Here is a 24,657-nt window from a genome sequence, read left to right as displayed (position 1 = left end):
GTACAGCTTGCATAGATGTCAGAGTAAGGAGACAAGATATCACTCCGTATAGTTTTTTTCATATAACATCTGTAATGTTTTGATGCTTCACGAATTGAGATTTTTTTGTAGAAAAGTAGTAATTGGGGTTCTGACAAAGCGCCTCCCTATATTCTTGTTTCTTAAATTTGGTTTTTAATGCTAATGTATTTTAGAGCATTAGATAGATGAACAAAAAAGAGAATTAGTTGACAATTTGCAGAGTTATATTTTATAAAATGACAAGATGATAGCAAAAAAACGAAATGATTCAAGATGAGAAATTATTTTTTTAAATAATGACGTGTAAAGAAAATATGCAAGGTATACAAAAAAAGAAACCCCATAGGTGTTTGGACCTGTACTTTATACTACTGCATATTTAATCATATTTTAAGATTGGGTGCACTAAAGTCTTCAAAGAATATTAAAGAATACTTTAATAAGAATCGGGGTGCGCCATCTTAACAAGAAACAATCTTTGCTTGAGTGCAGTTGTGTGAGTGAGTGTTTGTGCATGAGTCATGAACGAGCGAGCGCGCGCGCGCGCGTACGCGCACGCCTGACAGCCCAGACGTCACAGCCTGCCGTTAGCCACAGTTCAGGTCAGTCGACTTTCTGCGCAGACGATCTGACCGGAAGTCCACTGGGCCTGGAGCACCCGGTTTCTCGCCTCTGCTGGCGACACGTTTGCTGTCGTTTCGGTTTTTCAACTCTCAAGTGCGTCGTAATCATCAAGGGCGGAGGTAGACGGAGCCGCCGTCAACGTCTCGTCCGTGACGCCTGACCGTCCACCGCCACGCTGTTTATCTGGAGGGGCCTTATCAGTTGTCCACGCGGCGATCGATCGACCTGATCGTCATCCCAGTGTGCGAGGATGGAGAAGAAGAGGACGGACTGTCCCGCTCTGCCGCCCGGATGGAAGAAAGAAGAAGTGATCAGGAAGTCCGGACTCAGCGCCGGCAAGAGCGACGTCTATTATTACAGGTAACTGATCGCGAGCATCGATTGGTCAGTGATCGGTCGCCGGCTTTAGCGAAAGCAGCCATCGATCTCTTCTGCTTGACAAACAAGTTGTTCGGTAGCTTCAACACTCACTTTATTGTGTGTGTATATACCGTCCTAATGGCGCTGACCACAGGCGAGAGGTCATTTATGATCGAGACGACCGTTTTGCTACTGTATTCCTCTGCTGATGTCTGATGAACTGCCGAAGCTCCTAGTTGTTGTTGCTGCCAACAACATTCATCCACATTGCACAATCTCACCCATCAGGGCAGGAGACGTGCTTGAGTCACCCAGTCAAATGACAACTTCTGAGATTCTTTCCCAGGAACATCCTCCTTCTATCAGACTGATGTTGCTTTGAATCAAACCAGATTGATGCTCTGCTGCTAGACATGTTAAAATAATAACTTTTAATCTGTTGAATTGCAACATTAGGGACATGCTCATGAATACATTGTACGGTGAAGTTAAACTTGGCATCATATTCAACTTTTCCTGAGCGAGCAGTTCTCACCTAATGTAAATGTGACAGACCCACAGGATGGTTTCCTTGGACTGTGTACATTTACACATCATTAATTGCAGAATGAACTGAGAATACACCTATTTGGCTTACAAACATGTACATAATGTTTGTTCCTGGTTGTGCTTTCACTAATAATACGATGATTATGGAACAGGAAACAAAGACTCTTGCATTTGGCATGACTGTAATGACAGGATGCATCTCCACTCTGGCTTGAGAATGTCTTGTCCGGTAGAATTGCTTGATGTCTGTTGTGTTTTGGGTCTTTCTTGGGCGACTTAAATTAAGAAATGATTGATCCGCGATAATAACCGAACACCTACATTCTGTTCCGCCACGTACCTGTGGGACGGCCATCTTGTCTGTCCTCTCAAAATACAGCGGAGTCATCCAGTTCTCTGGATTCAGATGATTCTTCATGTTGTTGACTAGCTGTAGTACATACAGTTTAATCTTAGCGAATAGTACAATATAGCAACATATTCTTGGAACACATACTGAAGCAATGTGTCTTATTTAAACCAGCAATTCGAAACAGCAGTGCAGGTTTGGGTCCACCACAAAGGACATGAAAATGAAATGTGTCTAAATGTATGTCAGGGCAACTGAGCAATGAAAATGTATGTAGGCTGTCGACTGCCATTTCTTTCGTTTGTCTTTTCACCAAACCAATCTTGACACTCTGGAGCGTTCTGTGCTGCGCAGCACTTCTGGTTAGCCATGTCTGACTCAGCTATAATAGTCATGTGACAAGAATTCTGTGGGAAACGGGCTTGACTGCCAGCTGTTGGATGTGGAAGCCTCCAAACTGGAGCTTAGGGAGGTCACTGAGATGTTCATGGTTCTGTATGAGTTTGAAAATATTTCATTATTTAAAAAGAAGAAAAGATCTGTGATGTTGAAGTGCACCATTTTCAAATGACTTCCAACTATATTCCTAAAAATACCCACGCGCTATGTTATGCCAGCAGTCCAATTCATCCATTTGGTTCCAAATGACATCGACAATTGAAGCTGCTTCACGTGTCATGGCGGCCTGTTGTACAAGATCAAATACTTCTGCTTCTGTGACTTCAGTCATCGCTGCTGATTAGATAACACAGGAAGTGATGTCAGCCCTGGTGTGTGGGCAGCTGGGCTGTCACCGAGGCGACCGGCTGCAGCCCCTGCTGGTGAACTCAGCAGCGTCGCTTCCTCAGCCGTCCGCGGCTTTACTCTCAGTTTGACTGTGATTCATGCGTTCCAGGAAGGTGATCAGTCAGTGGGTCAACTTACTGGAAGACTCCGCCCACTCCATCTCCAATTGAACACACGTGAAACCTGCTAATGTTCTCGCAAACACCCTGAGGCCTGTCCCTGGACCATCATGTCTGAATGTTGGTGCTTCAACACCAAGACGTATTTCATGAGGTTCAGCCTTGTTATGTTTTCATTTGGTTATTGTTAATTAAATAAAGAAAATAGTAATTAATAATTAAACAAATGACACAAATATATTTTGAGCATTTCACATAGTATTATTTAACTAACAAATATCTTAAGTGAAAAGGTCAATATTATTAGAATGAAATATCAAAACACAATTTTCATTAGATGGTAAATAAAATATGTTTTCTCTCCAGAATTTTTTTTTTTTTTTACCAAGCCAACCATTAATATATTTACCACGATTGTTGTGAGCTGGAGACATGCATCAGTGAAAGAAGACACCAGGATCATGTTCTTCATCTTCATCATAATAGCGTTCATTCATTCTTTGACACAAGTCACAGGTTCGCCACTCTGGGATGTCAGTCTGTAGTGTGTGTATTGGAGCACTTGTATGGAGCTCACCTTCATTCTCTTGAGAGAACTGCTGCTTCATTTGAAGAGCAAGACTGTAGCGTGTTTCTCTTGGCATCAGTTAAATGTAGAGTTAATTGGTGAATATCTTTGTGTTGTGGCCCCTGAGAGAGCCTCTTCTCCTGCATCCATGTGTCATCGAGGGCCCTTCTGGAAAGCGCAAGTGTACTATGCAGGAGTTTTGTAGCAGTTTGATTCATATGCAGCCACAGACAAGGCCAGTTGCTGAAGCGGACCTCGGTTCATTGCTCCTTATTCCAAAAATGGGCATATGATCTGAAGGGAAACCTCACCATGCACCAGGTCACACCCCCATCTTAACGTTTTCTAACGTTATATTTATCGTATCTGATACAGGAGTTGTCTGTTAGAATGTGACAACAGGATTTGAAGGACATTTTATTCTTGCTTCTGTCACTGTTAATGCCACTGTCTTCGCTGCAGTCCCACTGGGAAGAAGTTCAGGAGCAAGCCTCAACTGTCCCGTTACCTGGGGAACTCCGTGGATTTGGCATGCTTCGACTTCAGGACGGGGAAGATGATGCCGGGGAAGCTGCAGAAGAACAAACAGAAAATGCGACATGACACACTTAACCTGACAAAGGTAACTCACCTGCGAGGGCGGTGCTTTATCTGTGACGTTGCTCAGCAGATTATCCGATTAACACAGCTCGCTGGACGGGTCAACAAGTCAGGCACGAAGCACGCAGTGCTGCCTCTCTTGTCAGTGTCAGGTTATAGTTTCCCCTTTCATTATATCAAGAAATGCACTTCTTAAAAGGATGATTCTTTACTCAAACAGACTCAATAACAAAAGGCTAATCTGTGAAACAATTTTTGAAATTTATTGAGTTATTGCTGAGATATATTAATAAGTAATTGAATATAAAATCACCATGAATCGGAAGTTAAACACTTTTACTGTATTGAAGGAAACAGTGAAGCGCTGATTCATGAGCTTCCTTGTGAGAGTTTATATAACAAGAAAAGAAGGCTTTGTTGTTGTGCTTTTATTGTTGTGTATGTTTTCTATTGTAAATGAAAAAGAGCAATACGTGCTGCCTGAATCAGTATTTGCTTGGCTGAGTCCCATCCTCATAATAGATTTTATCTGTTGACCTCATTGACTTGACTTGAAATATGATTGCCCTAACTGATGGATGGAATGAGGATGTTGAATGAGGTTTGGCAGCTCCAATGTGAGGTGTAAATCATCATCAGGCCCTGAGGTGGACCACCTCACGAGCTCTAGTGTCCCCATCGTCATTGTATGTTCAACTGAACGGGGTGAAACATGACTGCTTCGGTTCATCCGACCACAGAGTGTGATTTCCTGTTGCTGTGGTTGCAGCTCTTCCTCTGATCATTGCAGTGTGTATAATGCAGCGCTGTGGTCAAGTGTGCAAGCCTTTCGGCACCGTATCCGTGAAGGCAGTGACTCATTGTAATAAGACACACACTACTTAGCTATTTCCTGATCAAAGGTGAAGGAGTGGCACGGATATTGGTGGCATAAAGAAAGGCGTGCTTATGTCACTAACAAATCCCTTGAACGTTGTTTCCAGGGCGGTAAACCAGACCTGAACACAGCTCTGCCCATCAGACAGACGGCGTCCATTTTTAAACAACCTGTCACCAAGGTTACAAGTCACCCTGGAAACAAAGTCAAGTCGGATCCTCAGAGAACAAGTGAGCAGCCAAGACAGGTGAGACTGACGCACACGAGTGTTGTCATGACTGCAGCCATCAGAGGGCGCTGAGGCGCCATGGCGCGGAAGGCATGCGCTCTCATAAAGCTGCACCTTTTGTTCTGATCCGGTTACCCAGTTGAAATAACTTTTCACTAAATGAAGGCCAAAATATTCATCATCACACAAAAAAGGTGATTGGGTCAAAATTAGATTCGACCTATAATCATGTAATGTGCCTACTCACTACTGAGTGAGTTTGCTCTTCAAGTTATTGTCCTGCATGATGAGATGCTCCTCGTGTGTCAAACTGAGAGGAGGCCACGGTGCAGTTGCCTCTCTGAAGATCATTCCTGCTTGCTGGTGTTGTGCTCATAAGAAAACAAACTACTCCAGCGATAAGAATGTGAATATATAAAACCTCACTGACACCAAGATGGCTTTGCTCGCCGAGCTTGATATTTGAATTTTAAATCTGAATTTAGAACCCAGAGAATTCAAGCTAATTTCTTTCTGACGATGTCCGTGAGTTGGATCTGACATAACATTGCAGTGACATATTTAAATCTCTTTTTTGTCTTTGTCGCAGATGAGGTGACAGTGTGATGCTAAGTTACTATGGAAACAGAGCCTCATGTCTTGATGCTGCTTGAGTCGCTTCTGATGAAGTGTTTCATTACACTTATTAGTTGGATTCTCACTCTCTGCAGCTGTTTTGGGAACGGAGACTGAAAGGTCTGAGGTCGTCTGACGTGTCGGAGGAAGTCCTGCGGACCATGGACCTGCCCAAGGGCCTTCAGAGTGAGTGCCAATTGCACCAATGTCTTTTACTTTTGGAAAAAAAAGGTTCATTTTTAAGGGCAATTTTGTGTCGTCATTAATACGATAACATGTTTCCTTAATTATGGAAGCTCAGAGGGGACAGCAAAGCAAAGGTATTTTTTTGTATCAAGTATCACCTTATTTCAATTGTGTTTCTGACCCTCACTTCTGCCCAAGAAGCAGCACACAGGAGCTTCCAGAGTGTCTGTCTTCTGCAGTATCCAGTGATAAGTATCATGAAATAACATGGAAGATGTCATATAGTAACATGATACTATCATAAAGGGATATTTCATTTAAAATAATTTCCTCTGCTTGCAGCTCTGAGAGTCTGTAAAAAATAAATTACAAAAAAGCGTATTATTATTATTATTATTATTATTATTATTATTATTATTATTATCAATAAACAAAACACATCTTTGGGATTCTTATAGGACCCAAGTGCAAGGCTTCATTTCACCATACATCTAACATTACTGAAGCTTCTCAAGCGTTCACGCTCTCCTTGTATCTGTCCCATGCAGGTGTTGGTCCAGACTCAAATGATGAAACTCTGTTGTCGGCCATCGCCAGCGCTCTGCACATGAGCTCCTCACCCATCACTGGTCAAACGTCTGTGGCTGCTGAAAAGAACCCAGCCATCTGGCTGAACACGTCTCAGCCCCTATGCAAAGCGTTTACCATCACTGACGAACACATCCGGTAGGTCACACGTCTACTATTGTCTAACGGCTGTATGTGCTCCCACCTACTGGTCAAGCTGGGTAAATGCATTCACAAGTCCGTCTCAAGATGAGAATCATGTCAAGGGATTTGAGATTGAACTTGATCCAGAAATTTAATCTAGTTAAAATATGTTTTATTTTTAATCCATTAATTTATTATTGATACATATTGATAATGGTATATCTTTACACAATTGCTTAAACATCAGTGTGGAAGTGCGCCAGCGATGAGCAAACGCTTTTCTGCGTAAAGTGCACAGAACAGCATTTCTGGTGCTTCCATCTTAGTGTTCATAGAATGAATTTTCCACCCAGCAGATTATTATTTTGTCTCCTTTATCCTGGTTGTTTTGATTATGAAATCATATTGTATGATGTGGTGCTCCTACAATTAGGACACTGCAAAATGCTCCATGTGTAAGAAACTTAGAAACTAAAATGATTTCTATTATTTGTGCCAATTATTATTATTATTATTGTATTATTGTTGTTAAAAACTGTTAAAATGATTTTTCAAAGGATTTACATAGCTCTGAAAAAGGAGGTCCTAACAAGGTACAAAAGACAAGAAAAACATTTTCAATATTGATCTTGAGAAAAGTTATTAAATTAATAAATGAAAAACACAAGTTAGGGAAGCTTACATTAGAAAAGAGGAAAGGTATTTGAGAACTATAACAAAATGTTATTGTTAGCAATGATATTTCAATTACTTTCACTATCATAAATTCTATCCAATAATAATGAATTGGACAAGATTTATAAAAGAAATATAAAAATATTTGAATATTATGAACTGGATAAACACATTGTTATTAAAACTACAGTTTTCTTCTAATTCATTGGAGTTTGTCAAGTAGCTGTGCAGCAACTGAGAGTGGAAGTTGTGCTAATGTGTTCATTTCCTCAAATGAAAAAAAAAGGACAATTATATTTTATTGGATTATGACTTTATTTCTGCTCAAAATGATGTATGGCTGAAGGACTTTCAAGAAGCTGACTTTGATAATGATAATGTCTTTGTTTCCGTGGGACAAAATGACGAATCAATAGCTAGAGAAACCATCTGCTCCTGGCCAGATTGTAGGAATTCAACAATCGTTGCAACCGTGGAGTGAGTCTCAAGTGATTTTCGATTTTTGCTGTGAATAGTAATAAGAGTTATTTACTACACCGAGTCAGGAGGTCTCATGAATCTCAGGAGTAGATCAGTTAGAGGAACAAGAAGTGAACATTTCACTGAGTACATGCAGTAAGTTTCCGTTTAATTCTCTGAGAGCAGTAATGTGTGAAGCGCTCCAAGACAAGAGCCTCCCCTTTTTATTAAGCCGTGTTATATCAGAATGGTTTGAATGATCGTTTCTACACTCAAATAACTTCCCTAAAGTGGGTGAATTCTGCTTCTGTCTAGGCAGCCTAAGACAGATAAGATGGGGAGCAGACCCATGCATCCTGGGTATAACGGCAGTAATCAGTGGCAGGGAGAGTGGAGGATGAGAGGGTGATGAGAGCAGGAGCAGGCGATGAGAGATGTGAGTGATGAAGCGTGGAGTCGTAGGAGGAAGCCGAGGATGAAGACAAGCATCTCTGCAGTCACGCTGGGAGATTTACTCCAAAGAGAAGATGAACAATAGCATGATGGGACAGCAGGTTTGTGGAGATAACCAACTAGAACGTATAAAATCACGCGTAGATAGAATATCTGGTAACAAAGAGCACCGTGTCCACAACAGACTCGCTGTGATTTATCCTCCCTTTTAAATCTGTTCTGGGGTAACATGGAACGTGAAATCTATTGACATATAGTGGCCTGCGTGCAGGCAGTGATGTGAAAACAGCTCTTCTTCATTGCCTCGGCGTGCTGAGAGACGAACAAGTCAACAGCAGAAGTAGAAAAGTTAAACCAACACAGAAGAGGATGCTGGTTTCACACACACTATTATTTGTCACAGATGTTCCGTTGAAAAGCCACAGGCCCATAAATAAACGAAAGAATCTTTCGTATCAATGAGTGAAATGTAGTTCCGCAAGCAGCGAATATCTTCCTGTAATCATGATTCTTTTGGGGATTTTACCGATAAAAACACACCTAAACACACTATACTACTCCATGTGGCTTGCTGTGTTTGTTGTTTCTTGTGCTCCTTCCACTTTGTTTTATCACCTACATGTATGATCATGCCTGGTTTGGAGGAGGAGCTATATGTGTGTGGTGTGCAGCGTTGAGCTTATTGGGCCCATCAGATTTAGCATTTGTGTGTGGGCTCTCTGAAAAAAAAGAATATTATATATGAATATTACTAAAGATTTTGAAAAATCGAATGTGTCTGGAGCCCTTAGGGACCTTTCTCTCAGCCGCACTGTTGCCCCTCTGCTTATGCCACCCTTGAATGAAACACAGTACAACAGGACAGGAAGTTGAGACTGCAGTGTAAATTTTTCAAATGAAAGTATTTCCAGAGGTTTCTCACATTTGCTGAACACAATGTAAAATTCTTATTACATTCCAGAGCTGTGCACAGTTATATACTATATACAAGATTCAAGTAGCTAACAAGTGCAGTTTATAAACATTTTATCTGGAAAATTCCTGAAAATGAGTGATGGTAATTTAATGTAAGACGGGGAAGTAGAAGAATGTTGATGCGCCACCATCAAAACCATTCGGTGATGTGAAGGACCTCAATGTTTTGTATTTGGAAGATAGATCAAGTAGATCTAAACTAACCACAGTGTGATGCTAAAATGATCTGCCATTGATGATGGGTAGATGAGGTTTCATGAAACTGTCTTAATTTCCAGAAGCTGCTAGATGGCGCTACCTTCTCTATAATGTTTGGCTTTGAAAAAGTATGCCAATAAAACCTCTCACTATTACTTAACCAAGAGCACCACCTAGTGGCCACTGAAAATTCAGATACTTTTCATCAATACTGTTTCATGATACCTCACCTACCCATCACTCGCCTTCAATAATTCTATTGACACTGATATTGGATCAGGATTAAACTACTCTTCTTACCAAAGAATGCCATGCAAGAGACTGTACAATGAATCTGACTTTTGGTAGCGTAAAAGTTATTTGTATTTAAACATCTATATTTGCATCCCACTGCACTGTCAAACACAAAATAATCCCACACAGCCAGCAGCACTCGAGCATAAGTGCTAATATTGACTTGCACATCCAAGAAACCTATTAATTTTTTGTAAACACAATTGTGATTGCCATCGATTGGAGCGCTATTGATCCAGTCACTCTCTAATAGGGTGATGATACTGAAGGACATTAACATCCAAATTTGCAGAGCATCTCGCCAGCTTCCTCGCTGATTTACTTCTGCTGCAGCTTGTCATGTTTCTTTTTAAAATGCAGCGGAGCTTAGTAGTACGACTCTAAACTGTCCACTTCATGTTCATACTCACATTAAGCCTGGTGCATGTGAACACACAATATTTAAATGGCTGACAATAATATATTTGGTGTTTTTTTTTTTTTCTCTCATTGCTCTCTCAATTGTCATTTGATTTTAAAACCGAACTCAAGTTACCATATAAATAAATATATACATTTTGACAATGGTATGTATCGTGCTTTGTGTGTGATAATGTATGTCCAGTAAACATATTTTTTAATGTGCAATTCCTGACTTATGCCATGCAAAGCGATGCGTCTGTTTTAAGTTAACATTTTGTCACCTTATGGTTTCAAGGACTTCAAATCGGCTTCTTCTTCTTTCAGTATTTCCCATCAGGCCAGGGCCACAAATGAATGAAAATTAAATAACAATTGATACCGGCCAATAGGGGGCAGTGTTGCTTCATATGCGCACATCCTCGTGTGTGCCTGTGCGATTAAACGTGTGTGTGAGTGTGTGTCCGGTGGAAGTGGGAGCACAGACAACAGCTGGCCAAAGCCATTACTGCAGAATCACTGGACTACTACATCCTCTCTGTTCCCCATCCTGTTGTTTCCTCTCATGCCTCCTTCCTTCATACTCCCCTTCCTGACATTTCTCTCCCAATTTTGCACTCAGTGTGTTTTCACTAACCGATTTCTGCTCTGTCTTCATTTAGGAATGCACTTCATTCTACTCTCGTCCTGCAGATGCTTTAATTTTTTTGGTTTAATCTCCTTCCATCTCTATCTCTCTTTTCTATTTCAACCACCCCCGCCCTCCTGCCTCCCTTGTCTCCTCCTTCTTCCCTTATCTTTCTCCTTCATTAATTTCCAATTCTCTTCCCCCCTTCTTCTCTCCAGCTGAATGTGCTTGTCATCCTAAATCGCCCTTGTTCCTCTCACCTACCTCTGTTTTCGGATTCACATTCTGTCTTATCCTCGCCTCCTATTTCACTGCCACTGAACTATTCAGCTGTGCCACCTCCAGCTATGGTGCCGCCGTTTCTTTTTGTTTTACGCTGACCACGAGAGCAGCCCTGTGTTTGGAACATGAAGAAATCTTTGTTGAATTTCATTGAAGTTGTTAGCTACCTAGAAAATAGCTGTCTCTGTGGGTCACATGATGAGCATGCTAGTGTTTGGTGGACTTTAAAGAATTACAGAATTTTGAGTCGACCATGCATTTGATTGTGTGGAGGGGCCACATGAATAGACATGGCGGTCCAGGTTTGGCCCCTGGGCTGTGAGTTTGACACCTGTGCTCTAAGTGATTCAAAGGATGGCTCAGTGGCACGTTTCAAATGTGTTACTTGCATGGAGCCACCAGTTTTTGCTCTGATTTACTTGCCATCCCATGATGATACTCAAACATTGCTCATACTAAACAGTACTATTCATGGACAGATTCATATCTTTGTGCCATGTTCAGACTCATATCATTTCATGACTCTGAGGTGTTTAAAGTTTACATCTTAAAAGTGTGAAAGCTTCAGAAGTTTTCATTTTAACATCTAATGAGTGAACACGTAAGAATCTATTTGACAAGATACCTCTCATTTAAAGTTGAGCCGTTGAATGGCTGATGAAGTCGAGGCCTTCAAACACTTTCATCCAAAGGGATCAGAGACAGAGATTGCTGCTCTGATGTTTTCCCTGGTATTTACTTTGGTGTGTCTCTCTATTTTGGGGATGAATGACAATTGTATTTTCTTCCTCCATTTAGACCAACATTATGATGGTTTTTAATTCTGTGACATTTTACGCCGGATGTTAGAACAACACAAGGAAGTTAGGAAAATGAATAAATAGCAGAACACTCATCTGTTTTTTGGCATTTTCCCTTGGGTATTCTCCTGAGTCACACCTCTGTTCTTCATGTCTTCCTCTCTCGCTTCTATCCCTCTGATACGTGTCTTTCTAATCTTGTTCACCTCTAGTCAACTCTTGGCACTTCCAACTCTGGTTCTTGTCTTTGTGTCAGAGCTTCGGTCTCTAGGCCTTACATCATGTCAGGCCTCCCTGCCTGCACTCTCTTCTTCACCTCCTGTGATCAGGCCATTACAGACTGGTGTTCAAGGAACGTCTTTTGTGTGTCGGCAGGCAGCAGGAGCTGAAGGTGCACCAGGCGAGGAGGAGTCTGGAAGAGGCCCTGATGGCAGACGGTTTAGCGCGGATTGCTGAAAACACCAAAGCACTGAGGGCGGGGAAAACAGCATGAGGACTCACAGATGAAGCATGTAAGTTTCTTTAAAAGAGAGAAAAAGACATTCTCGTATGTAAGACCCCAAACTGCACAACTCTCAGTCTTGTTTGCATATGTCAATGTTTCTGGCCAGAGGCGCTGTTGGGATAACTGTTTTAGTACATATTGAAAAATACATTTGACACTATATTTGACTTATTTTTATATTTACTGAGGAAACAATATTATAACACAGTGTGTCGGTGCCCTGAGGTGCTGGTCGTTAATCACAGAGATTTTCTCAGTAAATACGCAAATTGACACATTGTGTGGAAGCCTCGGGGTAAATTAATGCTTTGAAGCACTGGCTGATCATGAACCTGTGAGCTACAAACTCTGGATGTTCCGCCTCACTGCACCTGGTCGGAATGATAGTTTCAAAGAAAGAAGAATTGTAAAGTGTTATTTGAATCCTCTATCAATTATCAAACACAAAATAAAATAAATTCTGTCAAGGCTGGTTAGCTTGGTAGGTGTCTAGATTTATAGCGATAAGATTCGGAGCACAGTCATCGTGAGAGATATTCAGAGTAGAGCTATTGGTCTTTCACTTAAAGAGAGTCCAGTTGAGGTGACCAGGGCAGGCTGCCTTCAAACTGAAGTCTGATTTAAAGCAGGCCCTCATGAGTTGAGTTACAGATGCTTTCAGAGTTCAGTCTTCATTTACACCGTGACAGTGTTGTGGCTGACTGAATCCAACTACATTTGAAAACGAGGTTCTGAGTGACAACTTTTGTCGATGTATCTCTGTAGTTTAAACCCTACGCTGGAATACGGTGCTGGCACCAATGTGGCAGTCGTCCTAATATGCTGTACTCATCACAACAATGGCGGACGTAGCGGAGATACGCAAGCTTCCCATCCATATTCTGCATTGTCTTATGACTCACACCCACGTGATGACGCATTTCGCCATCGGCACATCTGCACTTCACTTTATATGCCGTTGTTTATTGACTTCCCTAAGACGCAGTGTTGTCGACTTGGCGATACTGTAGCTAATATTTGGAAACTTTTATAGCAAAAAGCAGCAAGCACGATGGGTGTATGCGGCACTACTCCACCTCAAGGCTATGAATGAGTCGTGCATGCTCAAAATAGGCGACCTGACCAGCGTTGCTGTTATGAGCTCTTCGGACCTTTCGGGCTCAACTGTCAACTGAGTAAGACGTCGGACTGGTACTCGGACTCGGTGCCCGGTGATCGTACTGAATGATCAACCACGGAGCGATGGTTCAACAGCTTCACCATGCAAAAGAGTGGAGTGGAGAAGAGGGTTGCTTTATAGGTTTCTGGATTTAAGTCACTTCTGCATCATGTTAACATGGTCTGTGCCTCTTTGTTGACCTGGAAACACCTTGGTATTCCCCGAAGAGGTTTCTGTTGAGAAGGAAGTCTCAAAGTTGTTGTTTAGAAAGGTGCCTGGCCCCAGATAAGCAGAAGACATGACATAGATGGGATGGATGAGTAGCTTAAAATGCATCAGAGTTGTGTTTTCTGGTTGGAAAATCTTCTCTTGGCTCATAAAATGCAGTTTCTGCACATAGTTATCCAATGTAGCTGAACATCCACTGCTGTGTGAGAGTTATAGTCAGAATTATGGCTGAGAACATCCATTTATTCACAATTCTTTGTCTGTACATTTCAATTTTAAGCCTCATCGTACATTGTGATTGTGTTAAATTACAGTGAAGTGAAGATGACTGTCTCTTATTGACTATTACATCATGTTTGAATGCACACCATATTGTCCTAGGGAAAACATGGAACCCAAAGCTGAGAAGTGCTTGTGGTGAGCTCTGAGCATTTCGAGTGAATCGATCAGCTATTTGCCTGTGTATTCTAATACACCTGGCTCATTCATTCATGGAGCAGTAGACAAGAGAACCAACAATCCACAGTTTTTTGTTACAGCAATTTTGCAGTTACAATGGCATTTGTTAGTTGTTTTGTGCAGTGATGGCCTTTGGGAAGAAGCTGTGTCGCAGACTATTTGTTTTGACGCCCACTCCATGGCAGCGACCGGAGGGGGTGCAAAATCATGGTCTGCCACGATGTTGCTGACCCTTGTCTGACCCAGTGCACGTGTAAGTGTTGGATAGAGGTCATGTTAGGGCACGATCCCCTCTGCATTCCTGACATCCATTGCTGTCTGCTCTTGCTGCTGCTTGGCCATCGAACCCAACTTGAGATGGAAGTGTAGGGAACAGACTGGAAGGTGGACAGTAGGGCAGGGATGGTCTAGAACATGTTTAGCCCATATGGTTTTGGGTGCACCCTCGATCTCCTCCAATATCAGACTCATCCCCATCCGATGAGGCTGATGACGATAGCGTCACACACATCAGGAACTTGACATAATGGACCTTTCAGATGCAGCTGTTTGTGTAGCATGAGAAGAGTCAACAGGACCAATCCACATGCCGCTGATGGTCCTACAGCTGTAGGTTCACCAGCAAGTTGGTGATCCACAGACAGGTGGCTGCAGGAATGGTGTGCTGAGTCGGCTTGTGCTGGAGGACCTCTGGGATGATGCCGTGGTGTGAAAGTTGAAATCCAGAGACACACTCTTGGTCCTGAGGCACTCAAGCTGTCGGATATGATGCAGCCCCATGTTCACTGCATCATCGACTGATCCGTCTGACTCCTTCAGATGTGTCAAGCCTTACACAGCTGCAACAGTGCTCACATTTCCGCAACTGTGAACAAAGGCTTTTCCACCTCTATTCTGCTGTTTTTTTGGCACACGTTTGTTGCTGGCTGAGGACTGTCGCTACTAATGAATTCTTCCGTGACCCCACTGTCCTCCCAAAAAATGTCAGATTTTCAGATAAATCATGTGTGTGTGAGAGAGTTTTCGTTATCTTCATGGACTTTTCGTGCACAATCATCAATTCTGGATTAAAAAAAGACACTGAGTAAGCACTCATGTAAAATAGTGATCAGCAGCTCCAAATCATTTGGTCGTGATCCCAGACTTTTTGAGGCTAGAGCGAGCGTCTGATATGAATATATTTGTATCAGTGAGCTACTGAACTAATTAATTACTGAGCTACTGAAGTATGACTGACTTGCTCGAAAAACAATTCCGTTAAAGCTTGAGAAAGTGGCAGGCTTGAAGGCTGCAAATTAGCGAGGCGCTTCAAACGTTTGAGCGTGAGCACGGCTCTCAGCGACTCACATGAAATCTTATCCGCATGTGTTTCTGTCTCAGCGATTTATGGTCTGTTGTGTTTGTTTGTGGCTAATGTGTGTGCCCATATTACTGTGAGTTACATTGTAGTTTGCAAGTCTGTAAACCCTCCAAACAAATCTACATTAATCACGCGCTTCACACATCCATCCATCATCATCCTCGGCTGCTTGGTGAGCTGAGGGTCACTCTGGCAACAAGACGGTGGAGAGTGCCATGAAGACAACTCGCTGCCGAGTTCTGTATCAATAAAAAGTTGCCAGTCTCAGGAGCGAGCAGAAGATGGCTGTATGGCAATTTGAGTCAAGTATTGCTGTGTCAGCATAAAGTCCCGGTGGGAAAACATTGTCTGGGCTGTCAGAAAAACATACAATATATTGTTTCAAAATGCATCCATTAAAGCAAGAACCCAGAGAAGCACTGAGATTCTGCGTTTGTCCATTTAGTTCAGTGCTTCTCAATTATACTGTGTTGCGCCCCCCAGGAAGAAGTAAACATTTCTCCGCTGCCTCTGTACATAGTATCATTTGTATATAAAATTATTATAAGTATGCCTCTGCATACCATTGTATCCATGTTAACATTAAATAAAATAAAAAGGAAAGTAATATAGATCAACTTACAATCAAGAATAACATTGTTTTTGTCTGTAACAGAAAAAAAGTGCATTGCCTTAAGTAAAAAAAAAAAAAGTCATGAATGGCTGTGCAGTTACACTTTATTCTAGAATGGCAAGAAAGTATGTTCCCTGAGGTCACATGTGCCCTCCTTGGCGTAGGGGCCCACCACACTATTTGAGAAGGACTGTCTTAGTTAGTAAAACAAAGCACACATTCAATGAAAAAAAAACTTCATAGTTCACAAACTAAGCCTAAATGCAGGGTCTTAACTTCGTCCAGAGTCCACCAAGTCTTACCCAGCACCCAAAAAATTATATATAGCGAAGCATTCTGTCACTGCAGTCACTTGAAAGTTTGTTTTTGTGATTCAATTGTGAGTAGTTCAACGGAACAAGGCGCACAGATGAAACAGAATGAAACAGCAGAACCTGACCACAGTGTTAAATGTTCCTTGTCCCATTATCGACATTTCCTGAAAATATCATTTACCTTTTTGAGTAGTTGGCACTCACAAACAGGCAGTTAGACATAGAGACAACCTTCTTTGCAGTCTACATTTTCTGTGTATGGCATGAAAAGTCTATATCCTGATCATTTTGGGGACTTTAAAGCTGTTTATTCCAGTAGATTTCTAATTACATACAGAACAAAATAAAAGTGAATTTTTACTGAAACCTTTGTCATTGTTAGCTGTTTGGGTCCTAAAAATCTCCTTTGAAAGTAAATGATTTCACTCAAAAAGAGTCTGAAGTGACACATTGTGTGAGAGAGTGCATGTAATGTGATGGTTTTTTAGAATGTTTGTCTATTTGAGCGTGGCATTTTCTCTCTAGGTGGAGAAGCATGTGTGCCGTTTCTCAAAATCAATCCTGTTTTCTTTGAAAATGAGGCTTTAATTAACAGGCAAGTTGACTGACTTTAATGTGTTTTTGAAGACTGTTGCTGAAGAGAACCAAAAGTTTTGTCATTAGACGGCAGCATCTTGATCAGGTTGGGCAGGAGCAATAGGTGACTGCTGAGAAACATGCTGGTGTCAATACAAGTGGTTCATGCTGTTTTCACGTCAGAAGTCTCTTTGTGTCACACGCCTAGTGTTTTTGAATGGAACAACCTCATCATATGAAAGTCAAAAGGTAAAAAGTTGGATTGTGCAATGCATTATTGAGCACCTTTAAGCTAACCACAGCAAGACACATGACTGTTGCATGGTCCACTGAAAATTGGAACGTCCCACAAAGGCGACATTGAACTCGCTTGCACTTCATATAAAAGAATATGTAGCCAAAATGTCGTCAAGAGTTTTTTTGCAGCCAGAACTTGGGTGTTCTGCAAGTTAAAAAGTTTTTCAAAGAGCATTTGCAGGTGAGTGGCTAGAAGGCAGATCTCATGCTTCACATCTCAGCGCCAAGAAGCAGCAGTGGGACGTCTCAGTGAGTTTTCAGTTGCATAATGTGGTGCTAAGTCTGAAAGAAGGTGTGATTAGATTGAAATCAAGTGAAGAGAAATGGTGAGCAGCAGCCTGGCTCTTCACAGAGTCGACGGTTTAAAGATTCATGCATATATAAAATACATCAGAGTGGACCAACTGCCTCAGTGAGCGTCTGTTTCAAGTCGAGATTGGGTCAGGTCAGGCAGCTCTCGGAACTGACTGGAAAGACTCGGCCAGGGGAGAAGAACGAATTCAAGTGTGAATCATCTAGACCCTTCAGAATTAGACAAACGCAGGGCAGGTATACAAACTTGAGGATGAAAAGTTGGCAGGGTCTGATGTTATTTAGACCATACAACTGTATTGATGAGGACAAAACAAAACAAAATACTCGACACATTCCTTCACATGACTTGTCTGCAGACCAAGTGGTCGGCCCATCTTTCGAAAACACGCTGTGTGCGTTCATTCATCTGCGTGTCACAGGTTATGTCGACAGATAAGGAGGCGTGTTTTAAAGCGCATTTGTTTTCTGCCTGGAGAAAATCGTCCATTAATGCAGATTTATGCAAATTGGCTGGATGAAAGTCATTTGGGCAAAAAGAGGCATCGAGAGGCTAGTGGTGATTACTAATGCGTTTTTATAGCTGGACTCGAGAGTGAGAGGCCAGTGTAAACGTGAGTTGTGTATGTGTGCGGCTGAAATGTCAAATTGTAAAATCATTCTCTTTTGTTTTCATTGGAAGATTTATGAAGTTTAGACAAATCATGGAGGCAAGCGGGAAAAGTCAGTTTTGCTGATAAATAAATGAAATACCTGTTTGGGTCCAGAGCTATGAGGTAACCGTGATTGTGTTGGAGCTTAAACCTGCTAACTCTCGCCACTGAGGTCCACGATACATTTTCATCAGTACAGTGAGATGATGTGGAAATGCTTGTTACATACCTGAATTGATTTATCTTGACTGTGGTTTTCCAAAAAAGCTGTGAAATTGTTTGCAAATATTAGTTCTTTCGCCTTTGAAGAAAACAAAATAGGACCATCTATGTCTTTGAAGAGCCCTCTACATAGTGCTCATGACTGTGGAAAAGTGCAGGATGGTCATGGCCTCTGAGAAGTATCTCATGTGTAAGATTGATGGCCCGAGCTCGGGATCCAGCCCATTTTATGTGTCTGGCAAGAGCTTGAAATAAGTGGGCACTAAAAACGAAAATAATTATGCTAAAATTAGCATCTTTTTTTAGACTGATGTTTCCAGTTAAAAGAGTGGCAGTTATCAACTGCTCCATAAATATTTAATTTGTTGCCTCAACTTGGACTCATTTTAAAATCTTGACTCCTCGCGTGATTGAGTTTGACACACTCCCTGAAGTGTTCCGTCGCCATCACAAGCTCTTGGAAAAATTTAGCGGTGTGTGACATGATCTTTTGGAGTGACTGGAGAATATGTTATGTGCTATGTTGAAAACATTTCATCATTTTTTACACAAATGACGTCAATAATAAGGTAAAGTCGGATAAAAAAAAAGTAAAATAAATCACAGTTTGTGTCAAAATGAGCCTGAGCTATGCGCTGTCTAGTTTCTTTTGACATGCATTTATACTTAAACATTTATTGTATTGAAAATGTACAGAACTTTTTTATTTCTTCTCAGCGAAGTCAGTTCCATAGCCAATCCTTGCTTATATCTTTGCTTTTATTGAATTGAATTATGAATTCACAATGGAAAAAAAATGGAATGATTCATATGGATATCACTGAATGATGCGTTGAGTGAAAGAAAATGTGCAGTGTTGCAAAGCTCAGTGTTGAATCACATTTGGTGCTGTAGGCAACTTAAATGTGCAGACTGGTTATATCTGATTGAGACGAAAGGTTCTTTAGCTGACTGGAGTCAGACTGATAGTTTTGTGTGCGCACGTGTGCGTATGCGCATGTGATTATTTGCTCTGCAGGATTTACACTCTTCAGCATTTTTCAGCTTGTGTGTTAATTTGCCGATGTTAAGACGGAGAATTATCTGCTTCAAAGTGGTTTATAGACAAAGCCGATAACCACTGTGTGTGTGTGTGCGTCTGTGTGTGTGTCAGCTGAATTGCCTCCATTAGAAGGCGCATTATCAGTATTTTCCAATTATTAGGGAGTAATTAAGACTGAGCTGAGGATTAGGAGTGTGAGACATAAAAATATTAAAGGGAAGAAAACATTCTCACAGACAATAGAGCTCTCATTCAGTGGAACAATGAGACGCTGCCATGGCGAAGCGTTTCCTCCTCACATCTGTTGTCTGCACTTGGCAACACCTGGATTTCCTCGCCAGGGATGAAGATAAAATATATGGAAATGTGAATTACTGCCATAAAAAGGCAACTCACACAGCTGACATGCATAATAAGATGTGAATAACTGAGCAATCAGAAGGGATTAGACGCATTCACAACATTAAAGCAGTGAACAGATGCAGTAAAGTCATGAAAACAAAACCTTAAAGGCTTGAAATTGAAATTTAGTGAAGATACATGAGCATTTTAGTCGACAGGCCACATAATTCTCTTGTGAAATTGTGAATAAAGGGGCCTCAACAGGAGAAAGAGTCAGAAAAAAGTCCTGTCCTCACAAGGTTTAGAGGGTTAAAACCTCAGTAAAAATTATTTGTTATAGTAAGGTTGAAGTTTGGTTCAGAGTCCTGGTTAAGGTGAGCCATGTGTTTTGGATGGTTAGGTTTAGGTGAGAGGCTGATCAATGAGAGGTCCTCACAGAATAGCAAAACACGACTGTGTGCGTGCGCATGTCTTTATATATATTTGATGATCGTGAATGCAATCTCAAAATCTGAATTTTAATTATGCAAAATTTGGTTCCACGGATACTTTTTATGCCAATATTTTTTTTTCTTCCATGATAATAATGTTTTTAAAAATTGCTGCCCAGGACAATTGTCAATACATCCATTCATGATTCAACTCTCTTTTTTTTTAAACCCAACGGCTGTAAGATAAAAACAATCCCCAGCTCTGATTTAGGAAAACATTAGCTCGCTGAAATATTAAAGAAAACAGTATTTTTAGAAATGTGGATTGACTGTGTACTTTCTCCTCCCTGCAAATAAACGCAGTTGTTTCAGGCAGATGCTCCCGACGATCAGCTCAGCTGATTTATTTTTAATTAAAATGCACTCTGTGAAGCAAAAAGCCTCTGCTGCTTAGTCGCGTCTTCCTTCTGGCCCCACCTCCTCGCTAATGTGGCGAGAGGGAGGAGGTGTCTCGGGTTAATGGAGACGCTAATGATGAGTATGTAAGCCCTCCACATTAATTGGACTTGTCTCGCTCCGCAGAATGAAGGGCTTTTATTGAAACGCGTCGAGAGAGACTACTTTGGTGGCAAAGAGTTGTACTGTTTGCCATGAAGAGGCTTTTCATAAAGGAGAGAGTCAGTCAGGGCTTAGTGCAGGGACAGGTGCAAGGTGAGGTTTTGTTTGCGAGTGCGTCACGTCGTGTCCTGGTTCAGGCTGATGACAGATATTTACTTTCACTCAAGGTTTTTGATCTCGCACTTGATCCAGCTGACTTGTAAACAGTCAATAATTCTTTTTAATCCCACACTGACTCTAAAATGACTAAAAAATATTGAATGAAATATTTAATCTTGTCTCCCGACACCCAGTTGTAGAAACAAATATACAATCAACTACTGGATGTTTTCGATCTTATCACACTTGGCATTAGGAAGTAAACAAAGACCCAACTTTATTTACCTGTTTTCTATTCTCACACAAACACTCTTTCACCTTGAAGATGCAAAAAAAGGTGTAACATTGTGCATGGTTGCATCCGTGGCATGTGAGCCTTTATGAAGGTATTTGCATTAGGTTTGGCATCTTGTATGTTCTTTCCTGGGATAGTAACTTAAGAGTACTATTCACAAAACATTTATCAATGATTCATTTTAAACAAGGAACTTATTAGTCCATTGATAGTTGTCCTTGGAGGAACGAAAACCTAGAACCGTATAAAGGCAGCCAAAGGTTATCACTCCTATTGATGCTATATGAAACTCTAAATGTGAAATAATCGCTGTCATTTGAATGGAAAAAGGGGAAGCAACAGGAAACCACTGAAAATGGACAAAAAACACTAGCAAAAATTTCAAACCCTGCGTCAAACAAAGAAAACGACACAGCACATGCTCAGTAAGAAGCTTGAGCACAATGCTGCATAGCAGTCTAAACCTGGAAACAGATATGTTTTGCTCCATCCACACGGCATCGCCATTCATTTTCACTGCCAGTTTTAAAAACGTTCCTCATAAAAGCACTGCCTGTTCAGATCCACTGAAAACAACCTAAAATAATGTGATATACATAGTGTTAGCTGAGTAGCATAACAAATTCATTGCGGGAAGAGACAGAGGTGTGGACCGACAATGCGGTAGAGGTTTTATGATGAAATATAAATCTACAGATACAAAAGGTTTCACAAAAGTGATGGAAGGATTGATGAAAGGCCTTTCCAACGCAGGACTTGTGCGGACACGACTGACAGGGCCGACTGCACGGGCCTGAAGGTAGCAGTCGCTCGAGGCTTGCTAGGTGCCGCTGGTAGAACTGCTGACACTTGGGGCCTGACAGGGGCGTGGTCAGCCACAGACTGTGGGTGTTTCAGCAGGAGTGTGCTCCAAATGAAAACATTCAAACTAATGACCGGATAAAGAGAGCAGGCAAAGCAGACTTGTAAAAGCTGCAAACAGTCTCTTTCTTTTATGCCCGGACCGCGTGCAGTGGAAAATAATGATTGTTAATCACTCTGTGTTGTGTTTGTTTGTCTTGGATTGATTTTAGTCACAAATAAATGAAGTTTCCTCCCTGTTTTCTGTCCACAGAATTACAGTCTAACAACAAGCCTCAGGTTTCCACATCATCTTACTCCAGACAAACCAAAAATGCACAGACTTCTACTGATCTGTCGGACTCTTATCTTCTGGGTACGAGAAGCTTCTCCCTGGATGAGCAGACGCGCAGCAGCAGGAGCGTCGAACACATGCCATTAATATCAGGACCGTTAAGATACAAGAAACCGCGGCAGCAATAGGAACAACAACCAGCTCAGAGCGAAGCCTCCGATCCTTGCAGCGATATTTATTTTTATGTCACTTTTGAAAAATGCTCTTTAAATAATCTTGAGTTTGATTTCTCCTTTTTGTTTGTTTTAAATAATCCAAAGTCAAGTAGCAAACTGCTGGACGGCTTTTGCTGACTCTCCTTGCTCTGTCTCTCGAGGTGTCAAAACTGCCGTTTGTTTATTAACCTTCTGCAGGGGTTTTAATTATTCAATGAGAGTTCAAAAGAACGTGTTGAACAATATGCTTATTTAAGACCGTTTTTATACCTTAACAGAACTTGTGTGTACATTTGGAGACTGGAGAAAAATAAATGTATATATTCTCAAATGTCTTGACTTTTTGTCTTTTGTTTTTAATCCCACTATACCGCAAACATACAAGAACTCTTCTATTTTGAGTGACCAGACATCAGAGATCAAAATGGAGAAGAAGAATTATCAATCTTTTATCTGCGCTTTCAAACAGGTTTTCTTTTCCTAGATCAGATATTTTTCGAAGTTTTGTTTTCCAGAGCCCTGCAAGTTTACTCAAATGAAGCATGTCAGATCTGCCCATCCTCACTCCCATGTCGTCATATATAAACGTTGGGAAATTTGCCTTTTGCGTACTACTGTGACAAAAGCCTCCAGTGTCACATGGCCACAAATTATTTGCGTGACAAGTGAAAAAAAGATGGCGGTTCAGGTTAACTATGGGATGGTGCTCCATTCATTCTACATTTGATAATGTGTCAAACTGCTATTCAAACCCCATCAAATGGCTGTGCGCTTTAGTCACAATACCATCACTAAGGGGGAGAGTCACATAAGGGGTTTTAAATAGCCTGGGTTTGTAATAGACTGACATCTAGTGAAATTCATTAAAGAGAGCTTCAGCACGTCTCCCTGTGAGCCCATGTTTTTTGTTCTTTGTCTGCCTCTACGATTGCATTCTCTGTTTGTTTTTCCAACAGCTTCAGATGGTCCTTAATCCTGGAGTCAAACTCAAGTCCCAGGGGCCAAATTCAGAGTCATTCTGCGGCATGGAAAATACATTAGCTTGAAATCAAATCCACTACTAAGCAAAATTGCACTGAAGGCATGGGGCATGTTGATTTGTCCGTGGGAGGAGCTAGAAAGTGCAGATAGTGAGATCATCTGCAGGATTCCTACCAACCGATGAGGTAAAATGGAATTTGATGAAAGACAGGAAAGTGGATGACTGTGTTCTTCATGCAGGAAACCAGACTGTGTTGCGAGTCAGTGCTCACGAGAGTCTAAAATTGATTATATTCAAAAGGGACACCAATATAAGAGTCTGAGTAAATAGCCTTTACAGATGAACGAAATGCTATTTAGAGATGTGTTCCAAAGTAATAGACAGTGATCAAGGGAGGTGAAGAAGAGAGTGCAGGCAGGGTGGGACAGATGGAGATGACTATGAGACAGACGATGTGACTAAGAATATCAGAATGTTGCAGGGTAAAGGAGGAGCGGTAGATGCCCAACCAGCATGTCAGGGTGTGACTGACAGATGTTCTCCTGCCAGTGTAAAGATGAAGCACCTCTTTAGGGATCTGGGTCGTCACTATAGTGGCCAACTACTGCGGCCGATTTATATACGGAGAAGGAGACTCAGATCTGCTCCAAGCCCACCCTCCTTAAGTGAGTCCAGCAAACAAATGAATGACCATGTTTCATTTGCATCCTTGATTTGGATTTTTTTTTCTTTCCCACAGCCAATAGCATGACACTTCAAGTCACGTGGCAAAGAAATTGTGCGACAAATCAAAATGTGCATTTGTTGATATTTACATGTAGAAAACAAACGCCAGTCTTGGGTGGTCTGGTAATGATGACAGAACACTGGCACCTGAAGCGAGTGATGTTTCACTCTGGATGTGTGATTATAGAAGACAGTGTGGCACAAACCAGCCTGCCAGTGCTGCTCTCATTTGCATCTGCTAATGGCTCTATGATGCCAGTTTCTGATCACTGCATCGACACATTAAAATTCCTGCCTCGCTGCCAGATGCTGCTGTG

General features: G+C 41.4%; 1 protein-coding gene across 2 annotated transcripts; it reads left to right on the top strand.

The window, feature by feature from the left end:
* Positions 1-583: 583 nt before the first annotated feature.
* On the top strand, positions 584-22,971 carry mbd2 (methyl-CpG binding domain protein 2). Of its 2 annotated transcripts, XM_053878096.1 has the most exons (7): positions 587-1,005; positions 3,839-3,998; positions 4,960-5,100; positions 5,793-5,883; positions 6,432-6,609; positions 12,133-12,269; positions 22,397-22,971. In XM_053878096.1, exons 1-6 carry the CDS (start codon positions 896-898, stop codon positions 12,248-12,250), a joined length of 798 nt encoding a protein of 265 aa, XP_053734071.1. In that variant the 5' UTR covers positions 587-895; the 3' UTR covers positions 12,251-12,269; positions 22,397-22,971. The 2 variants fall into 2 exon arrangements, with proteins under 2 accessions (XP_053734081.1, XP_053734071.1); XM_053878106.1 differs by lacking the exons at positions 12,133-12,269; positions 22,397-22,971 and adding an exon at positions 8,044-12,115 and having other exon boundaries at positions 584-1,005.
* Positions 22,972-24,657: the final 1,686 nt, after the last annotated feature.

The sequence above is a fragment of the Synchiropus splendidus genome, chromosome 1 (assembly GCF_027744825.2).
Source record: "Synchiropus splendidus isolate RoL2022-P1 chromosome 1, RoL_Sspl_1.0, whole genome shotgun sequence".
Lineage (NCBI taxonomy): Eukaryota > Metazoa > Chordata > Actinopteri > Syngnathiformes > Callionymidae > Synchiropus > Synchiropus splendidus.
Note: the sequence above shows the minus strand (reverse complement) of the source record. Positions and strands in the feature narration are given on the sequence as shown.